The sequence below is a fragment of the Odocoileus virginianus genome, chromosome 6 (genome assembly GCF_023699985.2).
Source record: "Odocoileus virginianus isolate 20LAN1187 ecotype Illinois chromosome 6, Ovbor_1.2, whole genome shotgun sequence".
NCBI lineage: Eukaryota > Metazoa > Chordata > Mammalia > Artiodactyla > Cervidae > Odocoileus > Odocoileus virginianus.
Window position 1 is genome coordinate 1,504,651 of NC_069679.1, and position 14,402 is coordinate 1,519,052.

The 14,402-nt window shown below is 42.7% G+C and overlaps 2 protein-coding genes across 3 annotated transcripts in view; one reads left to right on the forward strand and one right to left on the reverse strand.

Moving 5' to 3' along the window:
• IQGAP2 (IQ motif containing GTPase activating protein 2) overlaps positions 1-14,402 on the forward strand; it is a 296,977-nt gene that overhangs the window by 207,610 nt on the left and 74,965 nt on the right. For both annotated transcript variants that reach the window (XM_070468567.1, XM_070468568.1), the window contains exon 14: positions 13,083-13,173. In XM_070468567.1, coding sequence (XP_070324668.1) covers positions 13,083-13,173 — 91 coding nt within the window. The remainder of the gene's footprint in view (positions 1-13,082; positions 13,174-14,402) is intronic.
• Positions 1,352-9,153, reverse strand: F2RL2 (coagulation factor II thrombin receptor like 2). The gene is made up of 2 exons (XM_020896392.2): positions 8,890-9,153; positions 1,352-3,941 (listed from the first exon to the last, which is right to left on the reverse strand). The coding sequence occupies exons 1-2, from the start codon at positions 8,951-8,953 to the stop codon at positions 2,869-2,871; spliced, it is 1,137 nt and encodes a 378-aa protein (XP_020752051.2). The 5' UTR covers positions 8,954-9,153; the 3' UTR covers positions 1,352-2,868.

Here is a 14,402-nt window from a genome sequence, read left to right on the forward strand (position 1 = left end):
CGGATTCTCTACCAGCTGAGCTCCCAGGGAAGGCCTCCTAAGTGTGAAAGCAGTGCTCTAATAGTGTAATTAGAGCACTGAATAAGAGCCTAGGAATCGAGCTAGAGCCCAGGCATTAAACCACCATTGACCTATAAAATTAGAGGCTTGAACTACAATATATTGCCATTAACTGAGAGATTAAAGGGCTTCGCTTGTAGCTCAGACAGTCAAGAATCTGTCTGCAATGCAGGAGACCTATGCTCAATCCCTGGGTCGGGAAAATCCCCTGGAGGAGGAAATGACAACCTATTCTAGTATTCTTATCAGGAGAATCCAGACAATAGAGCCTCACAGGCTACAGTCCACAAGGTCACAAAGAGTCAGACTGCAGTGATTGAGCACAAGAGATTATGAAACACTACAGCCCCAAGTGATGAATCTGATTTGGTCAAGTTGCCATCTTTAAACGCATTTCTCTTTCTCTGCTCCTTCATTTTGACACATTGTTTTCTCAGCGCATTCTCTTTCCCTGGGGGGGGCGGGGGACGGGGGACCTGATTCTGTTATTTAGTGGGAATCTCTCTTTGTCTTTGAAACTCTGCTGTTTTGATACCTGTAAATTTTCAGTTGTGTTTCTGGGGCTGTTTCTGTGCCTCACTTTCTGAAAGTCTAGCCTTGGAAAATAATAGACGAAAATTACATTACTGGTGTTGTCAGTATGAAGTACAGCTTGTGCCAAAGCATATAACCATTAAGAGTCAAAATGGATGATGTCTTAGTAGAATGCTCAGTTTTATCAAAGATTGAGGACAGTGATGTAAATTGATGAGAGTTCTTGGTCCTCGATAACAGTATTTCAGGTATAACCTTGCATACGCACCAGATTCCTTCCGTTTCTTGAGGGAAAGGCTGGGAAGTGGGCCTGGCATATGTTTGCAGAGAGCACACTTTTAGGTTTAGTCACTGGCAGCATTGAATTGTCAGTTATTTTTAAGTTGAAACCATTTCTTGCAAATTTGGGGAGGCATATGAATTATACACCCCAAAAGTTCTCTTTTCCTGTATATATGTTTACTGCATAAAAGTTAAGTATGCTTTTAACTAGTGAATAGTGTTGAATTTTTTTTCTGGAGGTGAAACTGTATGACAGTTCATTATTTTGCAGTTTGCAGAAAGCAGTTCCTTCCATTGGGGTTTTTGTCATATTGAAGCTTATTTTAGTTTTTTATTTTTGCTTGCTGTAGTGTTCACCTTATTTTTACTCATGTAACCACACAGATACTGTAAATGTTCTTTGTGTGCATTTTTGTATTTTTTTGTAGTCTAAGTCCAATGAAATAGGAAACTGCACACTCACACTCACATTAAATTGGCATTTAAATGTCTTTTATTGTTTTGATGGGCACTACAAAGTGTACGGTCAAGGCACGTTCTTACAGATATGAAAATTCATCTCACAATCCTTTATGCCCTTAACCACTAATAATCACCTTCTGTCTGATCTCTAAACTGAGGGAAAGATTATCACAAAATATCATTTTCCCGTAAAACCTATGTTTAAGGACAAAAATAATGGAGCCATTATTTTACACTTATAAATGACCTCTTGAATATATATTCTTAGCTTTCTTTTTTTTTCTTTTTTTGAAGTGGCCAACCAGAAATAATATGCCCTTGTCATATGGAATACCTTGCCTTCTCAGTATGAATTTAATTGGCTTTCATGCTGTTTAGGGGCCTTGAGATTTTATTGTTTCATTCATTCAGCCACAGGATGTGCAAAGCGTGGAGCCTGGGGAGACCTGGGGCCTCGCATTGTTGCTAGAAACTTGAAGAAGGGAAACGGCAAGCCCCTTCGGTGCTGCACATGGTGCTTAGTAAGGGCTCATGGAATTAACGTTTGTGTACAAGTGAGGTCTCTAAAGTGCCATAATAAAAATACAAAAAGAAGTTTTTCGACGGTTCAGATGAGGAAAATGAACTTCTGTATAGTCATGGAAGAGTGGCCCTTGGAGGACTTCGAGAGATGGAAAGAATTAAGGCAAACCTGTTAGAAATAGCTTTCCAGTGAGGGGCAGGGGCAGAATGAGGAGACGTGTAGATTACAGCAGAGGGAGAAGCTCGGCCTTGCTTACATCCCATGCGTTTTTTGGTAGATAAAATTAGTGTCAGCCCCGAATGCTAATCTGAATCTTTATAATTTACTCCAAAGCAGTGAATGGTCAATGGAGGCTTCTGAACTGGGAGATTTGAGTGATATGTTCAAACTGGCATTTGGGAAAGATTAATCATGGTGACCCACTCCAGTATGAGCCTGGGAAGTCCCATGGACAGAGGAGTGTGGCAGGCTACAGGTCATGAGATCACGAAAGAGTCAGACGTGACTTAGTGAGTAAAGAACAGCAACTCTAGCAGTGGCCTGAAAAGTGGAGGACAGGCTGAGAGAGAAGGATGGTTAGAAGGCAGAGGTGGGCCTGGATGACAGATGTACTGAGAGATTCTGTACACACAGAGTGAGCTGGAGGAGGCAGAAGGATTAAAAATGACGCCAGATACTAAAAACAGAGATCTTAACCACCCCCGCCGCACCCTTACCCTCTGTTCCATCCTCAACCTTCAAGTCATCTAGAGTAGAAATCTCTTAGAAGTAAGGAAGACAGATCTTTCAAGAGCTTGAAGTACCAGTCAGGCAGATGTGTCAGTTGCCATACAGTAGAGATATCTTTTCTCCTGCATTGACACTTTTTTTAAAAAAAGTTAAGGCATATGTAATGCTTTATTTTGAAGCATTGTTTTTTAGGAGCTCAAAAATGCAGCTGGAGAATAGAGCTCTATGCATATGTTACCTCAAGAATGTATCTTTTCACAAATAGCGTTCCTTGTTCTCTAAGATGATTTCACCATTGTAAGGTAAGTGGTGGAGTGATCTGTGATTTTCGACATGAGAAAATAAAGGAATGGGTCTAGGCAACTATTCAAGCTGCCGAGGCACAAAGCTATGAGATAGACAAGGTATAAGGCATCGGCATCGCTGTAGTAGTAGTTCGCATGGTGAATAATAAGGGTGATATTGCTTGGAGCAAAGCAAACGGTAAAAATCACAAGAGTGAGGAGACTCGCCTTAATGTACCACAGCCACCTACGATCTTTTGCATTAAGCGTCCAAATGATGGCTGTGTAGCAGTAGATGATGACCAGAAATGGAATTAAGAATCCAAAGAATGCCAGGGAGATGAAGTAGTAGAGCTGGAAGGACGACGAGGACTCACATGTGTTGTGGACATCAAGGCAGGTGGTGATGTCTTGCTGGACAAGATAGTACTCCTGCTTCAGGATGAAAAATGGCAGCATGTATAAGAAAACCGTTGTCCACACCAGTCCACATGTTAGCAAGGCATAGGTGCGCTTGGGCAGTCCCCGGTAGGTGAAAGGATGAACAATGGCTAGGTAGCGGTTGATGCTGATGCAGGCAAGGAGCAGAATGGAGCAGTACATGTTGCCATAGAAGATGACCGTGGTGGCCCGGCACACGACCTCGCCAAAAACCCAGTTGTTTCCATTGAGATGGTAAACTATTCTAAAGGGCAGTGTCACACAGAACAGCAAGTCTGCAATGGCCAGGTTGGTGTAGAAGACGGTCACACGGATGGTTCTGGTCCTGAAGAAGAGCAGCCACAGGGTCACCGCGTTGGCCGGCATGCCTACTGCAAACACCAGGATGTAGATGGCAGGTATCAGCTTGGTACTTAAAGGGCTGCTCAGGTACCCCATGGTGGCATTATTCACATGGAGATTTGAATCAAGTTCTTCAGGGCACTTGATTTTTACAGTTTTGGTGGTACCTGTCCAGCCTTCTATGGCAGAAAGGGGGAACTCTTCAAAAGCATTTTGGGGAGCTCCACGGAAACTCTTCACAGGAATGATTGACTTTGCCACATTGTCTGCATCATATTCCATGCCTGTAATTGAAAAGAACTATTAACATATGATTGATCACTGAGGGATATCTATTGTTCAGGAGACAATAAAACTAGATTTCTTATGCTACATAATTTCTGTAATGGTAGAATTTAGGATCCTTTTTATTTTAAACAGTCATTATAAATCAGGTAATCAACAGGAAAGCATTTAGTGTATATCATATGCCCCAGCAGCATGCTAACCCATGCAGGAACCCAAACTAGATGACAACTCTTTGTACGTAAGGAATTATAATACTATAAGAGGACACAAAAACAGCACTTTAAACCATTATAGGCTAATGTCATATTGATTATAAACTGTACTTGATTATAAACTGTATAGGCATTCAGACAGTATTTAATAGATTTAGGTGTTGGGGCAAAATGTCAAGGAAAAGATGAACATGAACAAAGATGAAGCAAGGTACATAAAGAGGTGGAATTTAATAGAAGAATAAGAATCTGATAGGTGATGAATGGCCATGGGCATTGTGTAGGCTGATGTGGGATCTAGGAATATCAGATAAGTTGATCTAGCAAATGTTTATTGCATGTATATATGCCAGTGAAGCACAATTTTAAATCAATACCATTCCTGTCTTCAATTCTCACACTAATGGAGAAGATGGGCAAAAACACATTCTTATGCAAATAAGGGACATCTGACAGGTGAAGTTGAAAGAGTAGGTTACAGCCAAATCTCTGAAGGGTCCCTAAACTGTCTTAAGAAATCAGGTGCCCATTCACAGATGCCGAGGTTGTATGCAGACAAAACTGTGGACAGAGGGATGGTCACTGAGGTAGACAGCATGATGGCTCCCCAAAGATTCCATGCGCTAATGCCTGGAACCTGCAAATATGTTACTTTCTGTGGCAAAAGGGACTTTTGGATGTGCAATGAGTACCCTGGATTGGCCAGTGGGCCAGATGTAATCATGAGACTCCTTATAAAAGGGAGAAGCGTGAGGGCCAAAGTTGGAGACCCTGGAAAAGGCTCTGTGCCAGCTTTGAAGGTCGGAGAAAGAGCCATGAGCCGAGGAATGCATGCGCTTCGAGAGCGCGCCTATAGCAAGAGGACAGGTTCTCTGCTGGGGCCTCCGTGCTGACACCTTGATTTCAGTACTTGTGAGCTTCAGAAATACAATAAATCCCGTGTTTTAATTTTGTGGGAATTTGTTACAGTAGTAATAGAAAACTAATATAACCGTGATTTGACTTGTGTTCAAGGTCACTTTGATGACAGTGTAGAGGAAAGGCTAAGCGGATAAGAAATGAGAGGCAAAGGGATCTGATTTGGAAGCTTTGTTGTTGTTGTTCAGTCGCTAAATCGCGTCTGACTCTTTGCGACACCGCGGACTGCAGCACCCCAGGCTCTTCTGTCCTTCACTGTCTCCCCGAGTTTGCTCTGCTTCATGTCCGCTGAGTGAGTGATGCTGTCTAACCGTCTCTCAATCCTCCGCCGCCCGCTTCTCCTGCCTTCAGTCTTGCCCAGCATCAGGGTCTTTTCCAGTGAGTCAGCTCTTTGTGTCGGGTGAGCAGAGGATTGGTGCTTCAGCTTCAGCATCAATTCCTCCAGTAAATGTTCAGCGTTGGTTTCTTTTAAGATTGAATGGTTTGATCTCCTTGCAGTCCAAGGGACTCTCAAGAGTCTTCTGCACACATGCATACTCAGTTGCTTCAGTCATGTCTGACTCTCTGTGCCCCTATAGACGGTAGCCCACCAGGCTTCTCTGTCCCTGGGATTCTCCAGGCAAGAATACTTGAGTAGGTTGGCATGCCCTCCTCCAGGGATCTTCCCAACCCAGGGCTCGAACCCACATCTCTTATGTCTCCTGCATTGGCAGGTGGGTTCTTTACCACTAGCACCACCTGGGAAGCCCTGAGAGTCTCCTCCAGCACCAGAGTTCAAAAGCATCAGTTTCTCAGCACTAAGCCTTCTTCATGGTCCAGCTTTCACATCTGTACATGACTACTAGAAAAACCATAGCCTTGACTATAGGGACCTTTGTCAGCAAAGTGATGTCTTTGCTTTTTAATATGCTGTCTAGATTTGGAGGCTACTGTAATCGTTTCAGCTCAAGTTGGTGGGTTACAGCGCTGGAGTAACGGCAGTGGGGAGGTGACGATGACACATGAGACTCGGTAATGGAGGCTCAAAGGGACTTAGCATCTGGAGATGGTGCAAAGGGAGCAGGAAGCAAAACTGACTAGGAGGTTTGTATTCTGGACAACATGGGAGGAGAGGCAAATGGAGCCTGGCGAAAGGCAGGGTGGCTGAGGGTGCAACCCAGGGCGAAGCTAAGATCTCAGTTGTGAATATTCCTGAGTTTGAGTTCCTGGTGCAATATTAGAATGAGAATGTGCCATGATAGGTTAGACTTAAATAAGGAATCCAAAATTTCAGGAGCCCACATGAAAAGTATGGGCCTTTTAGTCTGGGTAGTGACAGTACTTTGATTTTGTGCTTGAATGTACTATAGGGAGAGACATGAGAAGAAATAATCCAAAGGCAGCCTTGAGGGAGAATGCCAGATTTCAAGAGGGGAGGAGACAAAGGAAGAAAAATCAGAGGAGGAAATTGATGATTCAAGAAGTTGGAAATGAAGAAAAGAAAAAGTATTAAAACAAATTACATACTACAAATATTTGTCACTTAGATGGCACGTTAATACTAATAATCTTAATTCTTGAGAGAGCAATTTTAAAAACAAGTAAACCTTAACACTCAAACCTGCTTTTCATTATGTAATTTTCCATAAATTAATCCTTGACGTGTAGAGAAAGTAGATTTTCTCACATTTCTAACGTTACCTTAAGACGGGCTTTTATGCTGAATGTAAACCTAATACTTATATCAATTTAAAATGCCTTACTCTGCCAGTTACCTCTTTTCACATGAGCTCTGAATTCCTACATGTTGAATCCTGGAGGTTAGTTAGTGTTTAGCATCCTGGCTCTCCTTCAAAGCCTGTTTCTCTTCTGGCTTTAATCTCTACCAGTTCACCCTCAGTGAAATTGAAGTCTTCCCTCATAACCTTGAGATCACAAAAGCTGAATTCAGGGTGTAAGCAGAGGGTGTCCTTGTAAGGGAAGAAAGATCAAAGGAAAGGAAAATTGGGGAAGTGGCTTTCTTCAGTGTCTGTGTGTAGAGGTGAACTTAGGAGGCATGCTGAGTGCCACTCGAGTACAGCCACTCAAATCCTTCTGCTCACTTGGGCATTTTGGAAAATTCTCGCATCTGACATCACCCGAAGAGAAGGGCCTTTTCAGGCAGGCACAGAGCTGGAAAATGCAGGCTGAAAACATGGTGTACGAGTTACATCCCTTCAAGATCTGGTAAGAGAGCCATTGGAACCCCGTGTTTGTCTGTTTTCGAGAATTGCAGTGATTGAGCAAGACAGCATGCCTGAAAACCTGCTGACCAGTGACTGTCAACAAGCCTCGATTCCATGTCCATGAGAATTCTGGCTCTGATCCAGCTCGAAGAAGTCTTTTACTCCTTCCAGCCTGGTTTTCCTTAAGAACTAATGCTTGTTAAATTATGTGTGTATTTTTTTTTTTTTCATTTATTTGAGTGTTTTATACAGGTTCATCTGATGTTGATGTCCCTGAAATGTGTTTCAACCTGAGCAAAGTCTTTGGAGAGGGACTGAGCCACAGGGAAGAGACTTCAGCCCCTAAACAGGGGGGGTCTTCCTCCCCATTTCTCCCCAACCCCTACTGACGAAAGCAAATTCACCGCCTTTCACTTTGCCACCTTTTATTTTTTTTATAAAACTTTTTAACGGAAATATAGTTAATATACAGTGTTGTGTTAGTTTCAAGTGTATAGCAAAGTGATTCAGTTTTATGCATATCAGATGTGTAGTATATATATATTCTCTTTCCGATTCTTTTCCCTTAAGGTTATAATAAGATACTGAGTATACTTGCTTGTGCTATACAGTAGGTCCTTGTTGCTTGCCAGTTTTATATATAATGTACATATGTTAATCTCAAATCCTAATTTATCTCCCCTACCTCATGATCTCCTTACTGTGTCACCCTTTAAATTCCCCCCTTTTCACATCCAGCAAACCCCACCAGCACCTTGAAGCAACCACCTCTGCAAACTTCTTTGCTCTTCTGCTTGATTTTGGTTCATCCACTCCCAGAAGGAGCACCCACTTAGCTCTGACTCCCACACGAGCAACTGCTCTCCGCTGGTTCTCTCAACCCTGTCTTCAGACCAGCTCAGCGATTCCAGCTGTCAGTGTAGGCAGCATTCCTTTATATAGAGCCTTGGAGTTTTTTGGTATAACTTTTATTCTCCCTGTTCACTGCCATCTGCTCCCATCAGCTCTTTGGCTCCTAAAATGTTCGCCGGAGAATGGAACCCCAACAGTAAGGAGGTTGTGGATACCCTTGTCCCAGGTCGATTTAGAGCAAGCAGGAAGTTACAGGCTAACATTGTACTGAGTGAAACAGAAAACACATACTTCTTTCGGGAAATGCTAATTCATTAGCATCCGTGATTATTGAAAGCAGATCGACCACTCTGTCTTTCAAGGAGTATTCTTGTTTTTCTCATTTGTGACTCACCAGGAACTATTAACTTGGGATTTTTTTAATCGCTTTTAAAAAATGTTATTCTTTGCGATATCACGGGAAATGCTTAGAAAAACAAAAAACTTTTAAAAGAAAATTGATTCTTGATTTAATTGTAGAGCTCTCCTGTCTTGACCGTGGAACAAATTTTTAAATACAAGCTGAGAGCAGTCTTGGACAATATAGGAATAGTGAACAAACTACATCTCTTCACGTCCATGAGTCCCCCTTTTAATAACTAAGATTCCACTCTGCCTTTGGGGGTGCAGTTTGTGTGAAATGTAGAAGAGATTAGATTCGGTTGACTCTTGGGACACAAAGTAGCAATCCCACCCAACAGCATAAGAAAAGAGCTTACCGCTTTGACAGGAAGCAGGGGACAGAAGCAGTGCTCCCACAGCTGCAAAGAGGACGGCTCTCATCCTGATGCCAGCGGCTCTCTCAGATGTGTGCGACCAGGGGTGGGCCTTCACCTCGGCTCCATGTGCCGGCACCCTGGTTCTCTCTGTGGGACGGGGTTCCGCGATGCTGTGGAAGGAGGCTCGCCGGGTCCTCTGCAGGGAAAGGGTGTGACAGCACTCTGCATGACTCAGGCTGAGCCTGGAGCGTGTTCCTCATCCCTGGAGGAAGTCGTGTAACTCCTCCCACTGCTCACAGGCCCTTCTGGGCAGGAGCTGTAGTTCCCACCCCGTGTATTTATGTGCATGGAATGAACGCAGATAAGAGCAGTCCATAAAGGAGGAAAGCTGGAAGCAGATGCTTAGCAGCAGTTAAATTTAAATCTGTTCCTTATCTCATTTTTACCCACTTTAAAAATAAAGTTCCAGGGTGCCATTTCTACCTAGTAACTGAGCTGTCAGAAAATATCCTTTTCCTTTTCCTTTCAGCTGTTTCAAATCTTGTTAGATTCATTATGTGATTGTAAACTAAATGAATCACGGAAAGCAAGCTTTTTTTTTTTTTGAAGACATTTAAGTGGTTTTCAGCTCTTGATTACTTTGAAAATTTTGCTTCAGTGTCACATTGGTCTGAATTTGTCACCAGTGCTTGGCCAAAGCTTGGTTTCATTGTGTTTTGTTTTGCCATAGGTCATCATATTCTGAGCCATTCAGTAATTCTATAAGGTCAGATCACTAGGGATCCCCCCCAAAAAAACACTATTTGATTAAACTAAAATCATAGCACAACATTAAAATGCAGAGGACTCCCTTTATCCAATGGGTATTGGTGAGCAGGTTTACAATAAACTTTTTTTTCTCAACTGTTGCAAAATATACATAGCATAAAGTTTGCCATCTTAACCATTAAGTGTGCAACTCAGTAATGTTAAGCACACGCACATTGTTGTTTCACATATAAGCTTTTACGTGTAGTTATATTCTGGAGGGTATAATTTAACATGTTGTTAAAGAAACTGCATTATAACAGATTTTCCTATAGTTAACAACACTGAAACACTAGTATAGACAGCCCAACAGCTTGTTGACTATAAAAATGTAGCAAGAATCAGAAAATGCAAATTTCATGAGACTTAAGGATAAAGAATAAGGTGGGAAGAAGCTGATCTGGGGGAACTTTTCACGTCTTATCACACCAGGAGCTTTACAACCAAAAGTGAGTGTTTTACATGTGTATTACCATGTGTGAAATAGATCGCCACACCAGGTTCGATGCATGAGACAGGGTGCTCAGGGCCAGTGCCCTGGGATGACCCAGAGGGATGGGATGGGGAGGGAGGTGGGAGGGGGTTCAGGATGGGGAACACATGTACACCCATGGCTGATTCATGTCAATGTATGGCAAAACCACTACAATATTATAAAGTAATTAGTCTCCAATTAAAATAACTTTTTTTAAAAAAGCCAGTGCTTAATACTTCAGCCAAATAATATACAATTACCTGGTAACACAGTGCAAACTGAGGTAGATTTTAAATTATTTACAATTTTCTAGGAAACCTCTAAATTCAGGAATTTATTACTTGATTTTCAGATGGCCTACTTTCTGTTGACTTAATCCATCTGTAACTCGTATATTGAACCTGGCTTTTTAGCTGGAAGTAGAGACTTGAACAGGCTTCCCTGATAGCTCATTCATTAAAGAATCCACCTGCGATGCAGGAGTCCCCAGTTCGATCCCTGGGTCGGGAAGACCCCCTGGAGGAGGGATAGGCTACCCACTCAGTTTTCTTAGGTTTCCCTGGTGGCTTAGATGGTAAAGAATCCACCTGCAATGTGGGAGACCTGGGTTTGATCCCTGGGTTGGGAAGATCCCCTGGAGGAGGGCATGGCAACCCAGTCCAGTGTTCTTGCCTGGAGAGTCCCGTGGACCGAGGAGCCTGGCGGGCTGCAGTCCACGGGGTCGGAGAGTCAGACACGACCGAGTGACTAAGCCCAGCACAGCACAGAGCCTTGGCCGTTCTATGAATACCCTGTTTCCAGTCTTCTGGTGATCAGTTGAAAGGATGACCTTACACTGAGAGGCTTCGGTTTTTACCCTTGGCTTTGCATTTAACTCTAGCAAGCTTTTGCTACAATGAGTCATGGTTTAAACTGTTGACTTAAATTATTTTGACTTGCAAAGTCTCTCTTGGGTTTAGCGTATAAAACCTTCAGCTTTGAAATGGATTGTAACTTTCTTGTCATCTGAATAAAAGTTTGTATGGTGCATCTTCCACACTGGTAAGTTATGAAGAAATTTGGTAAATACCCTTCATAAAAAAAAAATTTGAGAGAGACAGAAATGAACTTGTGTGGAGCTTAGTTTTTAGGCTGTACCTGGGGGAGTGGTTGGGTTCTCTCTGGCTTAGAAGCGGAGGGAAAATATTTCCTGTTCCCCTGTCCTTTCACCCTCTTCTAGTGCTCAACTTCCCATCTTGCTTCCTGTTTGAACCTTCTACGTCCATCCTCCCAAAAGATGGAAAATCTTATTAGCTGGTGGTTCCCACGTGGCAGATCCAGCTAGAGGTGATTGTGGAAGCAGGAACCAAGCCTTCATCCATGGTCTTCTTTAATCTGGGGGTTACAGGATGAAATAGCAGATATTTCATCTCATTTTCAGAGCCCTTTCACCATGTGCCATCTCTTATTAGGCTCTGAGGGAGATAGAGTTGAAGCCTGCCGAAGATGCCGGTGCAGGTTATTTCTCCTTCCTGCCCCCCATCCTTCTTGAGTCCTAAATGATGGAGCTGGTTCTGCCTGGCTCCAATGAACCACCTTCTGTTCATCACAGTCTTTCTTTAGGCTATTGCACAAGTAGGCAGATATTCCCAGGTTTTAAAAATGAAATGTCTCATCTTCTCTAAAATACTTAATTTCTACCTATAACAAAAGTTAACTTGTAATCTTAAACAAGTTTATATGAAATGCAGTTGCTATCTGGAAGCATTCTTTAATTACGTTGCATGCTGGCACTGCCTTTGGAGTAAAATCAAAATCATCCCTTAAAGTAAAAATGAGTAAAGGTAACTCAGTACCTTTCTACTGCTGCTTCCCCTTCCTTTCTGAAGCTGTCCTTAACGAATTGGTCTTTTCTCCCCCTGCATCTCAACACTGATAGAAATTCATCGCTTCTTAGCTATTTCTAAACTATCTATAGTTAATATTGCTCTGATCACATTGTATTATAGTTTTTTATTTTTTCATTATGGTTGGTTACAGAATATTAAATTTATTTTCCTGTGCTATACAGTAGGGCCTTGCTGTTGATCCAGTAATTATAATTTTTGATGCACCTGCCTCTTCTGCTAAACCATTAGCTCCTTGAGGGCCATCACCATGTTTCTATTCGGATACATTTGTTCTTATTTTTGTCCCTGTGTCTGATAAAATCCACGTATCATTTTTTCCCACAAATTGAAAGTTTTCTGTGGCCCCCTGAACCACCTTGGGAGCCGTAGTTACTGAGTGATTGGGGGAGAGAATATTTGATTTACCGGGGTAGTCAGAGAAGGCTTTTTTGGAAGAGGTGGCATTTAAATTAAGGCCTGAATGCAAAGAAAAAAACCAACAGCCACACACCTGGGGTAGGACGGTGGGATCTGAAGGAGGCTGGTGTGAGGGTCCCTAACAGTGAGTAGCCAAGAGAGAGAGAAAACCAGAGGGATGAGCAGGGCCGGATCCTTAGATGCCCACAGTCCGTGGGAAGGGAGTGTCATTTCCTTCAAACTGCTGGAGAGAACCTCTGAAGGAGTTTCGCAGAGGAGTGATGTGATGAGTGTCCTTTTTGGGAGGGGTCATCTGGTTCTCGGTTGAGGGCCACTGGGGTTGAAGCCGACATGGAAACAGCAAAAGCAAACAGGAGGTCGATGCAGCTGGCAAGTGAGAGATGATGGAGGGGTGGGCTGGACTAAAGGGGCGGTTGTGCAGAGGGGAAACGTGGCCCCGTTCGGCGTCTGTTTCATCAACAGCTCGTACAGGGTGTGGCCATGCTGGGTTGCTGCTAAAAAAGAGTTGTGGAAATTTTAATAAAGTGGCTCCTAAAAAACCATTAATAATTCTGTTTCATCATCATTCACTGTTTTTTTCTTTTATTCTGTGACCACATTCTCAGGACCCTCAAAGTGCTTCTAAAATTCTTTGGCTGGATGAGATACAGCATGCTGTCGACGAGGCCAACAAGGACATAAACAGCGCAAAGCAGTGTAAGCCCTCGCCGCCTCCTGCTGCTGCAGCTTGGTGCTTGCTTCTGGCTATCCCCCTGAACTTCTGTTTGAATTCCTAACTTTTAAAAAGTGTGCCGTTTTTAATTTCTGAAAAGATACGAACGCTCACCTATTTTAATTCTTGAATTCATATTTATACAAAAATAAGATTGGTCGGTTGCACTGGTTTTTGCAGTTAAGTACTATTTCCAGCAGAATCTGAAGTTGTAGCTGAACCAAGTCCAGAAAGCAAAAAATAGTTTCTCAACTCTTAAGTTTATAGTATAATCAAGTCCTTTTTTACCTTAACCCTTAGAAAGCTAGACCATCCTGCTTAATAAATGCCTGTCCACCCTTCCATGCCTTCCATTGTAATAGCATTTTTCAAAGAAACAGAACTATATATATTTTTCCTATGGAAAAAAAAAACTACCTATGTAGCCATGTAGTTTCTCTGGAAAGCAAGTATCTAGTACTGTCTTAACTATCTCTACATGCATATATATAGAAAAATAGAGGTCTCACTTAAGAAATAGGCTCATGTAATTGTGGAGAGGCTGGAAAGTCTGAAATCTGTCGGGCAGTCTGGCAGAGGTCAGGGGACAGCACTTAATCACCAAAGACAAATGGCTGTGGTTAGTATAATATTAATAGATAGCAGTCAAAGCAATAATTAGAAAAATCTGACAGAGAGACCTATGGAATTTGCTAACAGATTGTGGTATTCCTAGAAGCGAAATAGACAGTCTACTAAATTCTTACTTGATTTGTACAAGTGGAAGAAGAGTTCTAGGTCAGGTGAGTGGAAGTATAACTTGAATCATAAACAGAAAGTCATGGTCCCTCCATCAGTTCCCGGACTTGAGCCATTTACAGACCCAGAAACCCTTGAATGCAGGAGGGACTGGGTTCCCTTGGGGAAGGACCCTGCTGCGTTTCCAACATCTTATACCCTACTGTGGTGACTGTCCTGGGGGGAAAGGAGACAGTCAGGCGTCTCAGAGATCACTGGACTCTGGCTCTGAGCTGACCCTAATTCCAGGAGACCTGAAACTTCGCTGTGTCCGCCAGTCGGGGGACGGGCTTATGGAGGTCAGATGGTCAGTGCAGTGTTGCCCGGGTTCATCGCATAGTGGGTTTAGTGGGCGCTGAAGCCCACCCGAAGGTTATTTCCCCAAGTCCAAAATGCATAATTGGAATAGACATACTTAGCAACTATCAGAGCCCCC

Excerpts from the sequence above, each read along its gene's own strand:
- F2RL2 (XM_020896392.2), bottom strand. The coding sequence starts at position 8,953 with ATGAGAGCCGTCCTCTTTGCAGCTGTGGGAGCACTGCTTCTGTCCCCT. Across the intron at positions 3,942-8,889 it reads CCCTGCTTCCTGTCAAAGCG|GCATGGAATATGATGCAGAC; the intron begins GTAAGCTCTTTT and ends TTTCAATTACAG.